General features: G+C 43.1%; 2 protein-coding genes across 2 annotated transcripts; both read left to right on the top strand.

Moving 5' to 3' along the window:
* Positions 1-2,955: 2,955 nt before the first annotated feature.
* LOC139914018 (actin, alpha cardiac muscle 1) lies at positions 2,956-7,458 on the top strand. Its single transcript, XM_071902199.2, has 7 exons — positions 2,956-2,989; positions 3,582-3,718; positions 4,166-4,490; positions 4,727-4,888; positions 5,513-5,704; positions 6,627-6,808; positions 7,080-7,458. Exons 2-7 carry the CDS (start codon positions 3,590-3,592, stop codon positions 7,221-7,223), a joined length of 1,134 nt encoding a protein of 377 aa, XP_071758300.1. The 5' UTR covers positions 2,956-2,989; positions 3,582-3,589; the 3' UTR covers positions 7,224-7,458.
* A 1,807-nt stretch (positions 7,459-9,265) lies between these two features.
* LOC139914033 (gap junction delta-2 protein) lies at positions 9,266-11,547 on the top strand. The gene is made up of 2 exons (XM_071902221.1): positions 9,266-9,360; positions 10,034-11,547. Exons 1-2 carry the CDS (start codon positions 9,290-9,292, stop codon positions 10,875-10,877), a joined length of 915 nt encoding a protein of 304 aa, XP_071758322.1. The 5' UTR covers positions 9,266-9,289; the 3' UTR covers positions 10,878-11,547.
* Positions 11,548-14,677: the final 3,130 nt, after the last annotated feature.

Genomic DNA, 14,677 nt, shown 5'->3' with positions numbered 1-14,677 from the left:
GTGTGCCTTATCAGTGTAGCAGATGTTCAGAAAGTTAAATTAAAAACAGCGCATTTTAGGAATGTGCTACTTAGTTCCATTCTGTCAGAAGTATCAGTGATAATGAATGAACTAAATTCTGCTGTATCCCTGGAGTTATAGTGACAGTGCTCCAAGCCTGACGCTCCCTTGAGGTACGGAGCAGGAGACTTTAAAATAAGCCAACTGCTTGTCACTCAGCATTCAGTATATGGGCCAGACAGAGCACACACAATTTTCACTGAGCAATATGTTTCATGTCTTCTCTCTGCTGTGACCTTTAAATGGCCCCTGACACTCACCACAGATACAGGCGCCATGTTGGAAAGAACAAAGTACTTTCAGACCATTTGTATTGAACTAGTTTTGATGAACTGTTCAAATGCTACGCTCCAGCACAGGGACATTCCTATATATGTGCACATTATTGATTCACGAACAAAACCTTGCCTGCGCCAGGCAAATGACTTCCCCTCAGGGTTCTTTAAAAGGTTTTGTACTCTGTTTATGATGTGAAATTCCCATCGAAAATCAATAGGTTTTTGTGCCGGACAGTTTTGTCCTTATTATCTCACCTCTGCTGCTGAATAATGAGGCCGATCTCCTGAGGGGGTTACGGGATTAGGGAGGCGGTATGATCGTGCCACAATGATTTAATCTCAGGAGCAACAGCTAAAGTGAAAATCACAGGATGGGACTATTTGAGCAGCCTCCAAGTGTCTCCGTGTCTAAACCAGGCACCGCCATGAGCCTATCACACCCTTGGGTGCTCTAGGAACACACAATTTTCATTAATTCCCATTTGAGCCTATATCCCTCTATGAGAACAAATATTTTACAGTCTAACAATACAATACTATTACATATATCTTGAGCCCTTGGCCTGACATGTCCATAACTTGTTGATATTACCTGAACACACACAAAGAAGGATAGTGGCAAACTCAACAATGTCAAGTTTATAGCATTTTAATATTTTGGCACAAGGGCAAAATCATGTTGAAAGGAGCCACAGTCTTCCACCTTTCCTTCTTGATCATAACAGCCATGTTCCCTATAGACAGACTCAGTGAAGCTATGGTCATAAAATGTTAACATTATTTGAATACTGGGGCAAAAGGATGCTTAAAGCAGGCCACAGCCTACCATTCATTACATAAGACCAAAACAAAGAGTCACACAGTGAAGGGTTATGGCTCGGGGTCGGGTGACAGCAGCATATGATTCATGGCTTGCTGTGCCCTTTTGTCTTGTCCTCCTTGTGGTAGGACCATCCACTGCTCTTAGCCAATGTTATTTTACAGCCTTCAGAGCTTGCTCTCGCTCTCTCTGTTTCATGTAAACTGGCAATGTCATCCCTAATGTCTTGTTTTTTCCTCATTGGAGGAATAAAGAAAGAATATGGCATGTGTCACAACAAGAGATATGCTGTTTTCTTCTTTGTTTTCATGTTGGATATAACAGAAGGGATCAGCATTGCTTTTGATTTTTCTGCAACAGTTTTTGACATGAACGAACACACTACCTTGCCTTTTATTATATAAATACTAATTACCGGACCAGACTGGTGTTTGAGGCACCTTTGTGTGTTAAGATGGAGGAAGAGAAATATGCATTTAAAAGTGGAATAAACTGCAAATGTAGCAAATGCAATGAATAAATGTTGATGTTAAACTTGAATTTCTTCCTGTAAGATCTACATATAATAATTGACTGCATGCTGTGTTCTATTTACAATTTTTGCACATAGGCCATTTTCTAAAATAGATATGTTTTGCATAATGATTTCCCTGTCACAGGTCAATAAAAATAAAATATGTAAACAAACCAAGACAGCATGACTAAGTACTAATTGTAATAATTTGAACATTTTTCATATGTGGACACCGCAGGAGCCATGTTGCATGGCCAGCACATCAATAACCCAACCGCTCCCAAGCAGCTTATTATGATTATGGAAACTCATTGATTTTATGCAAATGAAATCCATGAATGTCTCTTTAGAAATATCCTCTCATTTGCCTTATGATGACTCCAGAGGAATGCTATTGTTTAGCCTACATGAAGGGAAAACAACATTAAATTCTATGAAACTGTTATGAGTGAAGATACACTCGCCACACAGTGGCTTCCCCCTCTGCTGAGAGAAATCTGAAATGTGGAGTTTGGAATTTCTGCTTCTAATAAGTCAAACAGCTGCAGCCACCAGCTGTGCGGCACAAGTGCTCGTGCTCTCTCTCCATTTGGTAGCACTACACGCGCCTCTCTAAGCTAAATGGATATAATGTTTGGGAGCCCTTTCCAGAAACACAGGAGCAGACAGAAGAGATTACTGTTTTGAGTAATGCAAATGAAAAAAAAAGGTTGTGGACTCATCATCCATTTAGCGATTTTACGATTCATCAGAATACTATTTGGCGATTCAGATAGGCCTAGATGTGGTTTAGGACTATAACAGTGTTGTGATCCCGGTGAACCGTTTAGACTTAAAGGGTCAAGACAGTTTCAAACCCATTGATTCCACTGATAAGACTTAGGTCGGCCGTGTGTTCTCTACTAAAACATTCTTATATAGTGATATTATAGGAGATTAAAAAAGTACCATAAAGGACTATTGGGTTACTATGAACGCACTAGGTCCAATATACACGTTATAGTAATATTATAGTTAATCAATCAAAAGGAAGCCTGCAGTCAGTGTTTGGTTGCCCCGGCATTGTCTCTCTCCCTCATCCCCCTCTCCTCCCTACATGGGCGGCAGGCGCAGCTGCCCGCGCGGGAGTTCCCTCTCCTTGCCATTCCATTAATGGACTTGCTGTTGTCAATGGCGCGATGAGCTACCAAATATGGAGAAGGGGTCGCACTCCACTGTCCCGTCTCACAGACACTTGTCAGAGTATAAATTGGGCCGTCCTAACTTTTCAGCACCCCTGGTTTAAACACTCAAGATCCGGCGCTTGGTGCTGATCTGGTGAGTAGAGGGGCTGACTGAAGAAGAGCTGAATAAGGCCAGCGAACGGATTTATCAGAGGAGGATGGATACAGGATTTTAACACGACTGACAAGGGCTTCCATACAAATGCTTCCGCCTTTGACTAACCAAATGGCATCATCTAACTGGAACTGAGATTGACCACACAATCTTAGACCGCATCGTCTTATTGTCCATCAGCCTCTCTTGGTTTTCTTGGGTGGACTATGGATTGCAATTGATGTGACATGCTGAAAATGATAATGCTTCATAATACTAATATTATATAGCCTAAATATTATAGTGATAATATTCCTGTAATGGGCAAGAATTCTGAAATTCTAACCCCATCATATAACAAATACTAATCTCACTGGTTCATGAAAAGACATGGATGGACACAAGCTATAATACACCTTAACCAGTAACCACCCTCTGAGTGGTTTAATCACAAATAGCCTACCCACCGTGCGTGCGTGCGTGCGCCTGTAATCACCTAATACAAACAAACACACAGGGAATCTCATTACTGGATCTAACAGTGGCATTGCGTGCGTGCGTGCGTGCGTGCGCGCGCGCGTGTGTTTCACAGCTGACACCATGTGCGACGACGAAGAGACAACCGCCCTGGTGTGTGATAACGGCTCCGGCCTGGTCAAGGCTGGGTTCGCCGGAGATGATGCACCTCGCGCCGTCTTCCCCTCCATTGTTGGTCGCCCCCGTCACCAGGTAATATAGACTAATCATACAATATCATAAACCTATGGCTACCTGATACTAGTCGTTACACCACATGAAAACAAATCGATGGCTTGGGATGAGGGACAGATCCTCCGTGCGTAATTGCGCACGATTTACAGATGTAGGCTACTAATAGGTGAGGATAACTGTCGTTATTATAAGCTACAATTATAAGATTCCTGGAGGGATGTAATGGCGGGTAAACCCACCAAACTAATTTTACCCACCTTCTTACTTGGGGAGTTTATCCACCTTTATGCTGTAAATTCATAGTATGCATCATAGTAACAAGGAAAACAGCATAAATTAACGATTTTTTTGAAAATAAGATTGTTTTTTGTTAATATTGGGGTTGTGATGCGCTATGATGATCACCGGCTGGAGGCCAGAGTTCACCCACTTCATCACTGATTCCTGGGTCTTGTGTGTTATCAGGGCGTCATGGTCGGTATGGGCCAGAAAGACTCCTACGTCGGTGACGAGGCCCAGAGCAAGAGAGGTATCCTGACCCTGAAGTATCCAATCGAGCACGGCATCATCACCAACTGGGACGACATGGAGAAGATCTGGCACCACACCTTCTACAACGAGCTGCGCGTGGCCCCAGAGGAGCACCCTACCCTGCTGACAGAGGCGCCCCTCAACCCCAAGGCCAACAGAGAGAAGATGACCCAGATCATGTTCGAGACTTTCAACGTTCCCGCCATGTACGTCGCCATCCAGGCCGTGCTGTCCCTGTACGCTTCTGGGCGTACCACAGGTACGTGACAGAGATACCTCACTGGTATGGAAAGCCACGTGTACTTGTGCGCGTGCGTGGTTTAGTGTGTATTTGAGTGTGGGATTTTTGCTTAATAGATGAATGAATGTGTAGAGTGGGTGGGTTTGGTGTGTGTGGGGGCTGATTTGACAATTGACAAAGTGAGATTTGAATGGATAGATGAGTGGATGAATGAATGAATGAATGAATGTTAACGTGTTCATCATCACCCTCAGGTATCGTTCTGGACTCTGGTGACGGTGTGACCCACAACGTGCCCATCTATGAGGGTTACGCGCTTCCCCACGCCATCATGCGTCTGGACTTGGCCGGCCGCGACCTCACAGACTACCTCATGAAGATCCTGACTGAGCGTGGATACTCTTTCGTCACAACCGGTACTTACAAGCCACCGAGCCACATTACTCACAAACAGAGCTGGGTTGGCTGGTAACGCATTACTCGTTACCCGTTTCTAAAATAATGCCATATCTTTATTTACCACACCTCGAGAGCAGTTATTTGTTACACTAGTAACTTTTATTAGGCTACTTTTCCGTTACCAGCCCCCCTCAAAGTTTATTTTTTCTGACCTTCAAAAACTGTGATGACTCAGCTGTTAGATAACTTAGATTCCTAGCATCCTTTTGCTCGATAAAATCAAAGTAGTGGGAATACTTTGGCCTGGAGAAAGTAAACGTTTCTGTCTTTTCTCATCTAATATGGGGATGCGGATAATCAGTTTTTTTTGTTTTTTTTTTGTTTTTTGCTAATTCAACTTCAATCTGATATATAGAGGGGGTGATGAAGAGTAACGACTTTTTGATGGGTAACTGTAAAACTATTAGGCAGCTAAAACGAATGAAATGTCAATTCATTACACTGCTGGGGAAACTAAACAGCAGTTAGGTGTTGCCACCCAACACACTGCTCACGAAAAAAACACGTATACGTTTCATCTTTATACATTTCGATGTGTTGAATGAGGCACCTTTGACAACATACAAATCTGATCCCACCAGCTGAGCGTGAGATCGTGCGTGACATCAAGGAGAAGCTGTGCTACGTGGCTCTGGACTTTGAGAATGAGATGGCCACCGCCGCCTCCTCTTCCTCCCTGGAGAAGAGCTACGAGTTGCCCGACGGCCAGGTCATCACCATCGGCAACGAGCGTTTCCGCTGCCCGGAGACCCTCTTCCAGCCCTCATTCATCGGTGCGTAAAGACGAGAACAACCTTTCAAGAGTTAGATTTAGTTTGAGTGATCCGTGAACTGTAGTTTAAAAACGAAACACCGCAACGTGATTTTAGAAATATTAGTATTGAGTTTTCAATTCTTCATTTTCTTAACAAGTGAAAAATATCTGCCAATGGAGTGAGGTAAGTTTCCTTGTTTCCAATGCCAATCAGCTTGTTTCAAAAATATTCTTAGGCTTTAATCAAGGACTATATTATTAATGTTATCCTGATCCGCCTAATTTCTAGACACTCTCACTTGTTTCATGTAAATTCCCAGAACAGATGAAACTGCATTGAAAACAAATGAAATGACCTACTCCAATGGTATTACTTTTTCAGTTGTTTTAAGGAATACAGTAAGCTATTTTAAGACTCAATATTCGACTAAAGTAGCCTAAGTATTTTTGCAGTGTAAGAGAAGCAGGGCTGTAGTGAAAGGTAAGCCCAACTAAACTCGGTTTATTCACCTTAGTATTAGCGGAATAGTTTGCCCACTTTTTGGTTGACATACAAATCTGTGGCATACATCTTAGTAAGTTATATCCGAATAGGGTCTTTTAAATTGACGATTTTCGGAAAATAGAATGGATATTTAGCCTACTCATTTTAGTGGTTGTTTGCCTCATGATAATCACCGGCTGGAGGTTACAGTTTACCCCTTTTGCTTTACTAGCCTAGTACTACATGACCGATGAGAGGCAGCCAGTGATCTAAACCAGTGGATTCTTTGCTCGGCCTCCACGGCTGCAGCTCTGCCCTGTTCAGATTTTCTCCTCAGCGCGGCTGTAGATGGGAGCTGTCCGTTTCAGCACCTGTTACAACAGCTGACGGCGATATCAAATGTGCTCTTTGGGGTAAAACAACGCGATAACTTACTTGCCCGTGTGTGTTTGCACAGGCATGGAATCTGCTGGCATTCACGAAACCACTTACAACAGCATCATGAAGTGCGACATTGACATCCGTAAGGATCTGTACGCCAACAACGTCCTGTCCGGCGGAACCACCATGTACCCCGGTATCGCTGACCGCATGCAGAAGGAGATCACTGCCTTGGCCCCCAGCACCATGAAGATCAAGGTAACTTTGCTTCACTGTTGAATGTTACTGGAACATTTCTGCGCGTCGGCCCTGGTTTAAGCTATTTGATCATTTGTTTGGGATGTGTGGTCCATCCAGAACTTCATCAACAACATCTAATTACGCATTTAAAAGGAAGATCAGGAGTTCAAGTGTGTATGTATGTATGTGTGTGTGTGTGTGTGTGTGTGTGTGTGTGTGTGTGTGTGTGTGTACACCCTTGTCCAGGGTCCCGAATAAACCAGTGCAATCTCTCTCCCCTTGTGTTTAGATCATCGCTCCCCCTGAGAGGAAATACTCTGTGTGGATCGGCGGCTCCATCCTCGCCTCTCTGTCCACCTTCCAGCAGATGTGGATCAGCAAGCAGGAGTATGACGAGGCTGGCCCCTCCATCGTCCACAGGAAGTGTTTCTAAACGACAGACTGCCCCCCCCCCCCCCCCCCCCCCCCCCCAACACACACACACACACACACACACACACACCGCCACCACCCCCTGTTACCTCCTTCTGCGCCAACCCAATTTATAACCCACGACCCCCAAAAACGGCGATTCATGTACTGTCGTCAATTCCCAGTATTTGTTTACACTCAAGTGCAATTTATATGTGGATATGTATAGGTTTATAAATAAACGAGACCCGGGACTTGCAACACACCCGTTTCTTTGTGTCTTTGCAAAAGCCTACCCTTCATTTTATTCATGGTTTAAATCAGCAGAATAACAGTGATAAAAATCACTGCACTCTCTTTCTCTCTCTGTCTCTTTCTCTCAAAAGGGGCGAGCCTCTGTCCTTCCGTCACGTGATGGTTGAGTAAAGGTTATAAAAGATTTGAATTAGAAAAGATTACAGTGAGCGGAGAGGATAAGCCCCCTCATGAGAAATTAACTTCACATACTTTCATTGAGTGAAAACACCGCTATCACGTGATCAGTAATCCCAGTCTCCCAGAGCAGGTTGGCCTAAACTCGCACTACCTACCTGTATTGGCTAAACATTATGCACCCACACAGTTGCCTATTGCTCAAATACTCAGTAATAATATGCGGTCTTAGAGAGCATTGATCAAGACGCAGCCTGTAATAACAAAAGGTATAAATTAACAAAAAAGTTCCATTTGCTACCTGAAATGCAGTCATTTTTTATTACATGCAATGTAATTCATAGTGAAGCCGTTCGATTTCCCCTTAAAAGAACAATCAAATTATCTAATATATTATCTACTATGTACACACACAATGCAGCGCACTAAGTTGATCATATCTCAGGGCAATATAGCCTACAGGGCGGAGTCAGATATTTTGCATCTATTTTTAAACCTCCACACAGACAGAGAGACAGGCAGGCAGGCAGGCAGGCAGGCTGCCTTGTAAAGCGATTAGCAACTCGGATGGTACTTTCACTCTGTCACTGTATCCAGAGCATCATCTTTGCCCGAGGTGGAGACAATAGCTGTAGCAGCCCAGCCAGCAGTCTGCGACACGGGGAGGGAGAGCCAACCTCTAGGCACGCAAGGAAATCCGCTTCAAGAAAGGACGAGTGTCATCTTTTATAAAGCCTTATAATAGTCCACGGGCTTCGGTTAAAAAGCAACAAGTTTTCTAATAAAAATAAATAAATGCTGTGATAGGCAGAATATGCATATTACATACATAAGCTATATGTTTTTATCTTTCACAAGAAAAAAAAAACAGAAAAGAAAAAAACAACAACATCAGGACGCCACCTTGACCCTTGAGCTCAGGACACCGCGCATCCACGAGCCCTGTCCCGGAGGGCTGGATGTTGTTGTATGTGGTGCTGCAGCTCAGTGAGTTGAGCATGGTACTAATATTGTCAGGGTTAGAGGTGTGATTCCCATAAGGGCCCCCCATGATAAAAATGTATACACTCATGGGTCTGTATAGCACTTTGGGCAAAAGCGTCCACTAAAGCGTCCACTAAATGGCACGTGCTGTGTATATGCACCGAATATTGAAAATGAGAAACCCTGGCACTCCTGGCTGCGCTCCACCGACCTGTCTGCGCGTACGTGACGCAGGGGAGGGGGGAGACTACTTAAAGGCGGATTAACGCTGGCAAGACATTAAATCCAACCTCCCTCCATCCAGTCGCAGCGCGCAACCCATCAACCTGATCTGAAGATCGAAAATAGGAGGGCTTATAGTAATCAGCCCTTCAGACTCCCATGACAAGGAAAAGTGTGGCGACGTCGTGGGAGCGCTCGGCAGACACAGCAGGACGCTCACTGGCACTGCGCTCTCAGCGCACAACCAACCACACAGCGCGCAGAGCGAGTCGGAGAGAGACGGGGACGGCAGCGGCATCCCGTCATCGATGTATTTTTTAGCTCAAATCGGACGCTCTGGAGACTGACAACAACGAGAGATAGAGAGAAACGGGACGAGGAATAAAGCGCATTTTCGGAGGGATTTGAGCAGAGTGCCGTTGTGCCCTCGTCTTCTCCGGATGATCAGAAATGGGGGAATGGACTATACTAGAGAGGCTCCTGGAGGCTGCTGTCCAGCAGCACTCTACTATGATAGGAAGGTAAGATCAACAACAAAAAAGAACAAGAACAACGGAAGAAATGCAGCAGCCTCCAGGATCCTCTTTAGCATGGTCCCCAGTCCCCCGTTTCTGTGTTGTGGATTTTTTTCTTGTTTCACAGGTTTTTTTCTTCCTTGACGAGGCAGCGAAGTAATTGAGTTGACCGCTGTCTCTCCAGAACCCGGGATGGTGCTGCAAACTCAATCACCCTAAACTAAACTAAAATTCATGTGTCATTCATTTCTTCATTCACCCATCCATCCATGGTTGTCTGTTGGGGCTTGAGTGGTCGTTGTGCACTCAGGAGGAGAGAGAGCGCTGGCGTTATCACCCCTTTCCATTAAAAAAAAAAAAAAAAAGCTCACACATACTCTCAAAGCAACGCGGGTTGCTTACATATCATTCCAACCATAATATCAGAAAACACATAAACCACACAGACGCACTGAAACAGACACATTGACACATAAATGCACACAGTAAGAAGCACATTGCATCCTCACGAGCGTCCCGGTTCAGCACTGGACAGCTCCCTAAAACCAACACGCCAGCATTGGACTCCATTGAGCGCATAAGCCACCAAGGCAGCGCGTAAATGAACCACACTGATATCAGTAACACATATATTTACACACTTATTTTCACATTGTTTGTTTGTTTGCTTGCTTTTTAGGATCCTACTAACTGTGGTGGTCATCTTCCGGATTCTTATCGTAGCAATAGTTGGAGAGACTGTCTATGATGACGAGCAAACCATGTTTGTTTGTAACACCTTACAACCGGGCTGCAACCAGGCATGCTACGACAAGGCATTTCCCATTTCACACATTAGATATTGGGTTTTTCAAATCATCATGGTGTGCACTCCGAGTCTTTGTTTTATCACATACTCGGTGCACCAGTCGGCCAAGCAAAAGGAGCGACGGTACTCAACAGTCTATTTGACACTGGATAAGGATCAAGATTCAATGAAGCGAGACGAGAGCAAAAAGATTAAAAACACCATTGTTAATGGAGTACTTCAAAACACGGAGAACTCCACCAAAGAAGCCGAGCCGGACTGTTTGGAAGTGAAAGAGATCCCTAATTCGGCCATGAGAACTACTAAGTCCAAAATGAGGCGACAAGAGGGCATCTCCAGATTTTACATCATTCAAGTGGTTTTCAGAAACGCGCTGGAAATAGGCTTTTTGGTGGGTCAATATTTCTTGTATGGATTCAACGTCCCGTCGGTGTACGAATGTGATCGATACCCCTGCATAAAAGATGTCGAGTGCTACGTCTCCAGACCCACGGAGAAGACAGTGTTCCTGGTGTTCATGTTTGCGGTCAGTGGGTTTTGTGTGGTGTTGAACCTGGCAGAACTCAATCACTTGGGCTGGAGGAAAATCAAAACGGCCGTGCGAGGTGTGCAGGCTCGGCGAAAGTCCATTTATGAAATCAGAAACAAGGACTTGCCAAGAATGAGTGTACCTAATTTTGGCCGCACTCAGTCCAGTGACTCTGCTTATGTGTAACTCATGGGAGGGAGTCCGAGATGAAAAGATTGAAAAACCATGATGGACAATGAGGGACAGCTCCGCACGCCTAATTCGTGTTATGACTTAAGAGTGGGCAGATTTTGTTGATTTGTTTGTCTTTTAAGGACTTCATGGCAAGCGTGGATTACACGTTTGTTTACTTATTTATTATTGCACTGATGCAACTTTTTAGTAACGTTTATACTCTGTAAAAAGCTAAATGGAGACCATGTTAACGTGTTCACATATTTACTCTTTGTGGGCTGTTCTGCTGTACTTGAAGAGAGTAAATGCAAATTGCACTAAGAGGTGAACACTTGAGAGCCAAACCTAACCCAATATGTGCTATTGACGGTGTTTTTAAAGCATTTTTTTCCACCTATTTTTGACACCAACCTGTTTAAGTGACACCATACACAGTGGTTGAGGGAAAAATCTACCATCCAGATTTATATATGCATAGATATATAAATCAGTAATGATTATGGATCAACCTAGTTGAAATACATCAGCGTCATTCATGTTTTTGTTGCCTGTGTTGCACCACTGACCTTAACATATGTAACCATTCCATTGCTTAATAGCTGACTTGCAAAACAGTATCTGGTGGATTTGCTGCAAACGCTAACGTCTGTGACTTCCTTAATTTATAACACACCAAAGCGCCCACTGCTTTCATTTGTGAAGTGTTTTCTTGCTTTTGTGTAATCAAGTGCCATACTTGTATATAAACATAATATATATGTATACATATAAATATATAAATATATAATATTCATCATGAAAGCTAATTCCCTGCTTGGATTATGCTAAATGCCGCCCAATTTTTATTTGCTTTAAATGTATTTGTTGTGATTTAAATGAAAAAAAAAAAAAGGATATACAGTTTTCTCTATTTTATTTTGCAAATGACTGGAAAAGAAATGAAGTGCTAGTCTTTTTTATATACAAGAAGGAAATGTCTCTCCCCAATCAAAGCTGATCAAAACTCAAAATAGCACAAATTGACATTTTTATCAAAGAATGGGCAATAGAAATCTGCTCTGGTGCTACAGTTTTTCATAGAATGGTTTTAAATGTAACCAAAACAGACCAGAAAAAAACAAACATCGTTTTTCTGTCTAAAATAAAAGTGGGATTCATGTACACCAGAAACGTGTGAGGTGCAATACTTTGTGTCTGCTGCTGTAGCTTGTGTTGAATGCCCCATCATATCTCTCCAGTGTGAGTTTTGCCTTGGTGCAGTGAAGACCTTAGCCACACCCACTCTGTAGAAAACCCCACTGCAGGACACACCTTGATATCAGGATCTCATCAGTTTCTGCAAATATGCCACTGCAACGTGTTTCAATACTGATGCTGCTTCCATGAGACACATCAATACTTTATGGTCCATAATAGCATGCGTGGCCTGAGGGAACTCCTACACAGCATGCATCAAATCAAACGCTGCCCTCAGCCCTTATTGTGAGCTATACATCTGCAGGGTCTCACTCTTAACTTAGTTTGTGACTTTGACCAGAGACAGAGATGCCCCTTGTACTCTGTAGGAATGACAAAGAGCTGATCATCATTCTGAATAGAGTGGGAGTTGCCCTTTCTGGTGCTCTGCTCATCCCTTCTTCTCTCATTTGAGGAGGGATGCAAGAAAGCAGCCTGGACTGAGGGGGAAGGTTGTGTGCGCTCCTCGTGAAGGTCAAACACGAAAAAACAGAAGGGGAGAAAAAAGAGAAAGTGCTGAACTAAACGCCCACACTGGGGAGAGAGAGTGAAAGAGAGGGAAATAAAGAGAGAGAGAGAGAGAGAGAGAGAGAGAATGAGATGTTTGGAGCTGCCCATTGCGGGTGATCCGGGGAGGGCTGGATGCTTGATGCTTCCCCTGCCAGGATGACTCTGCAAAGCGCGGAGAAATCGAAGAGCGGCAACACTGGCACATCCATCTCAAACTCAGCAGGGACTCAAGATTTCTCCCTAACTCAAGAACTTCATAAAAAAAAAGAAAAGGGCAGAGAGGAAGAAAAGCCGTTTGTCAACTTCGCCTGATGCAATGCAGTGCTGTGCCTCTTTGTCTCTCTCTCTCTTTCTCTCTCCTGCTCATCCGTCTCTTTTTCTCTTATTCAGTCTCTCCTAAATCTCATTTTCACTTTTCTGCTCCTTTCCCTCTTCTCCTTCTTTCATTTCTCCCTAGGTACAGCACAGGACAAAGAAAGTTAGCCCAAGTTCCCTGTAGTACAAAGCCTATAAAAAATGTTACGGTTCCACATTCACTTTACGGCATCATAACAGGAATATATAAAGGGAGCCTTACAAACAATAATGGAAAAGAAGAAATAAATAAAACAACAAACATTTACACATTTCTACTGTACATTTACTGTACAGTGTTGAGGTGCAGTGGTTATAATTCTTTGATGCTTTCATAGGTTTTTTTCCCTGCAACATTTAACCTGGTTTCACATCTCCAGCTAAATGCCAAAATTATTGGGTTATGTATGAATGCAATTATGCATGCTGTGATGCATTTACATCATGTGAGTGTTGGAGGGCTCGGTAGATATTACACTGTACCTGTGTGTCTGCGTCCTTTGTAGTCATGAGAGCCGGCTTACGAGCAAGACAGAGAGCTTTTCACTGGCGGTATGACAAATGTAGACGACACTTCACTTGGTTCAGGTTTACACATCTAAAACAACCCAGACACACGCAGAAAGAGAGATCATATAAACTCAAGGACCTATGCATTTATCTGCTGGCCTTACCCGCCGTGACAACAGCAGCAGAACAAACCAAGGCTGCACAGGAGCTATTTTGAGACTACAAGGCAAATACTGCAGGAACACCACCAATTTCATGTGATTGCAGGTGCTCAGGGTAAAGGCAGGGGGTTTTCAGAGCCATATTTTAGCCCTTAATCTAAGTCATCGACAAAGCTTGTCAGCAGAGACACCCTTATATTAAAGGAAAGGTTTTCTCCCTGGACGTACTGGGAGAGGTAGGCACTCAGCTCATAAAGGAACTGCTCTTTTATGAGCAACGTGGGCCACTTCATTGTAATTCCATTCCTTGTTTCAGGAAAAAAAAAAAAACGCGCCTCATAAAAGAAATCTATATGCAACACAAACATAACTCAGAGCTGTTAACATTCATCTTTTACCTTGAAATATGTTTTTTCTGGTGGTGTGTGTAAGTGCAAAGATGTAAAATGAAATATTATGATTGCATTTTGAATTAAATACTCCGCTTCCACAAAAAAGAGGAAGATATATTTGCTTATGGTGCAAGTGCAGCTACTCTGCTTACCTTCTGTTAGTCTCTAGCTGAGAAAAATTCATCCTAAGAAAACAGCTGAGTAATAACTCATCCTTTAAAGTCACAATGAAACAGCATTTTGAAAGCAACTTGCTTGCTTAATGTGATGAATTTCCTGTTGAAACAGCATATTAGGGTGGGACATAACATGGGAAAGGATCTATCAAAAGTGTAAACCAGTTCGGGAGAGAAAGGCAGTTGATTGTTTTCCGTTTTCCAGGAAGCAAAAGAAATGAGATTTTGATATAAAAAGAAAAGAAAATTATTTTTTGGTCTTTTTTTTGGCATAAATTGTGAAATAGGTGTATGGTATTATAGTTAGAATGTGCTAAAAAGGCAAAACAGTGATTTTTCCATTTCAGTGCGACTTTAAAAGATGAATTATTTTCACTAGAATTTCGAAGTCAAGTGCCTCATCTGAAGAGGATTTATTATGGTTCAAAATCTCAACAGCCTCAACTGTGTCTGACTGACTCAAAGCTGCTGAG

The sequence above is a fragment of the Centroberyx gerrardi genome, chromosome 17 (genome assembly GCF_048128805.1).
Source record: "Centroberyx gerrardi isolate f3 chromosome 17, fCenGer3.hap1.cur.20231027, whole genome shotgun sequence".
NCBI classification, from domain to species: domain Eukaryota; kingdom Metazoa; phylum Chordata; class Actinopteri; order Beryciformes; family Berycidae; genus Centroberyx; species Centroberyx gerrardi.
This window is presented reverse-complemented; position numbering and strand designations above follow the sequence as displayed.

Coding starts and splice junctions, on each gene's coding strand:
- LOC139914033 (XM_071902221.1), top strand. CDS start 9,290: ATGGGGGAATGGACTATACTAGAGAGGCTCCTGGAGGCTGCTGTCCAG. Junction 9,361..10,033: donor CACTCTACTATGATAGGAAG/GTAAGATCAACA, acceptor CTTGCTTTTTAG/GATCCTACTAACTGTGGTGG.
- LOC139914018 (XM_071902199.2), top strand. CDS start 3,590: ATGTGCGACGACGAAGAGACAACCGCCCTGGTGTGTGATAACGGCTCC. Junction 4,491..4,726: donor CGCTTCTGGGCGTACCACAG/GTACGTGACAGA, acceptor CATCACCCTCAG/GTATCGTTCTGGACTCTGGT. Junction 4,889..5,512: donor ATACTCTTTCGTCACAACCG/GTACTTACAAGC, acceptor TGATCCCACCAG/CTGAGCGTGAGATCGTGCGT.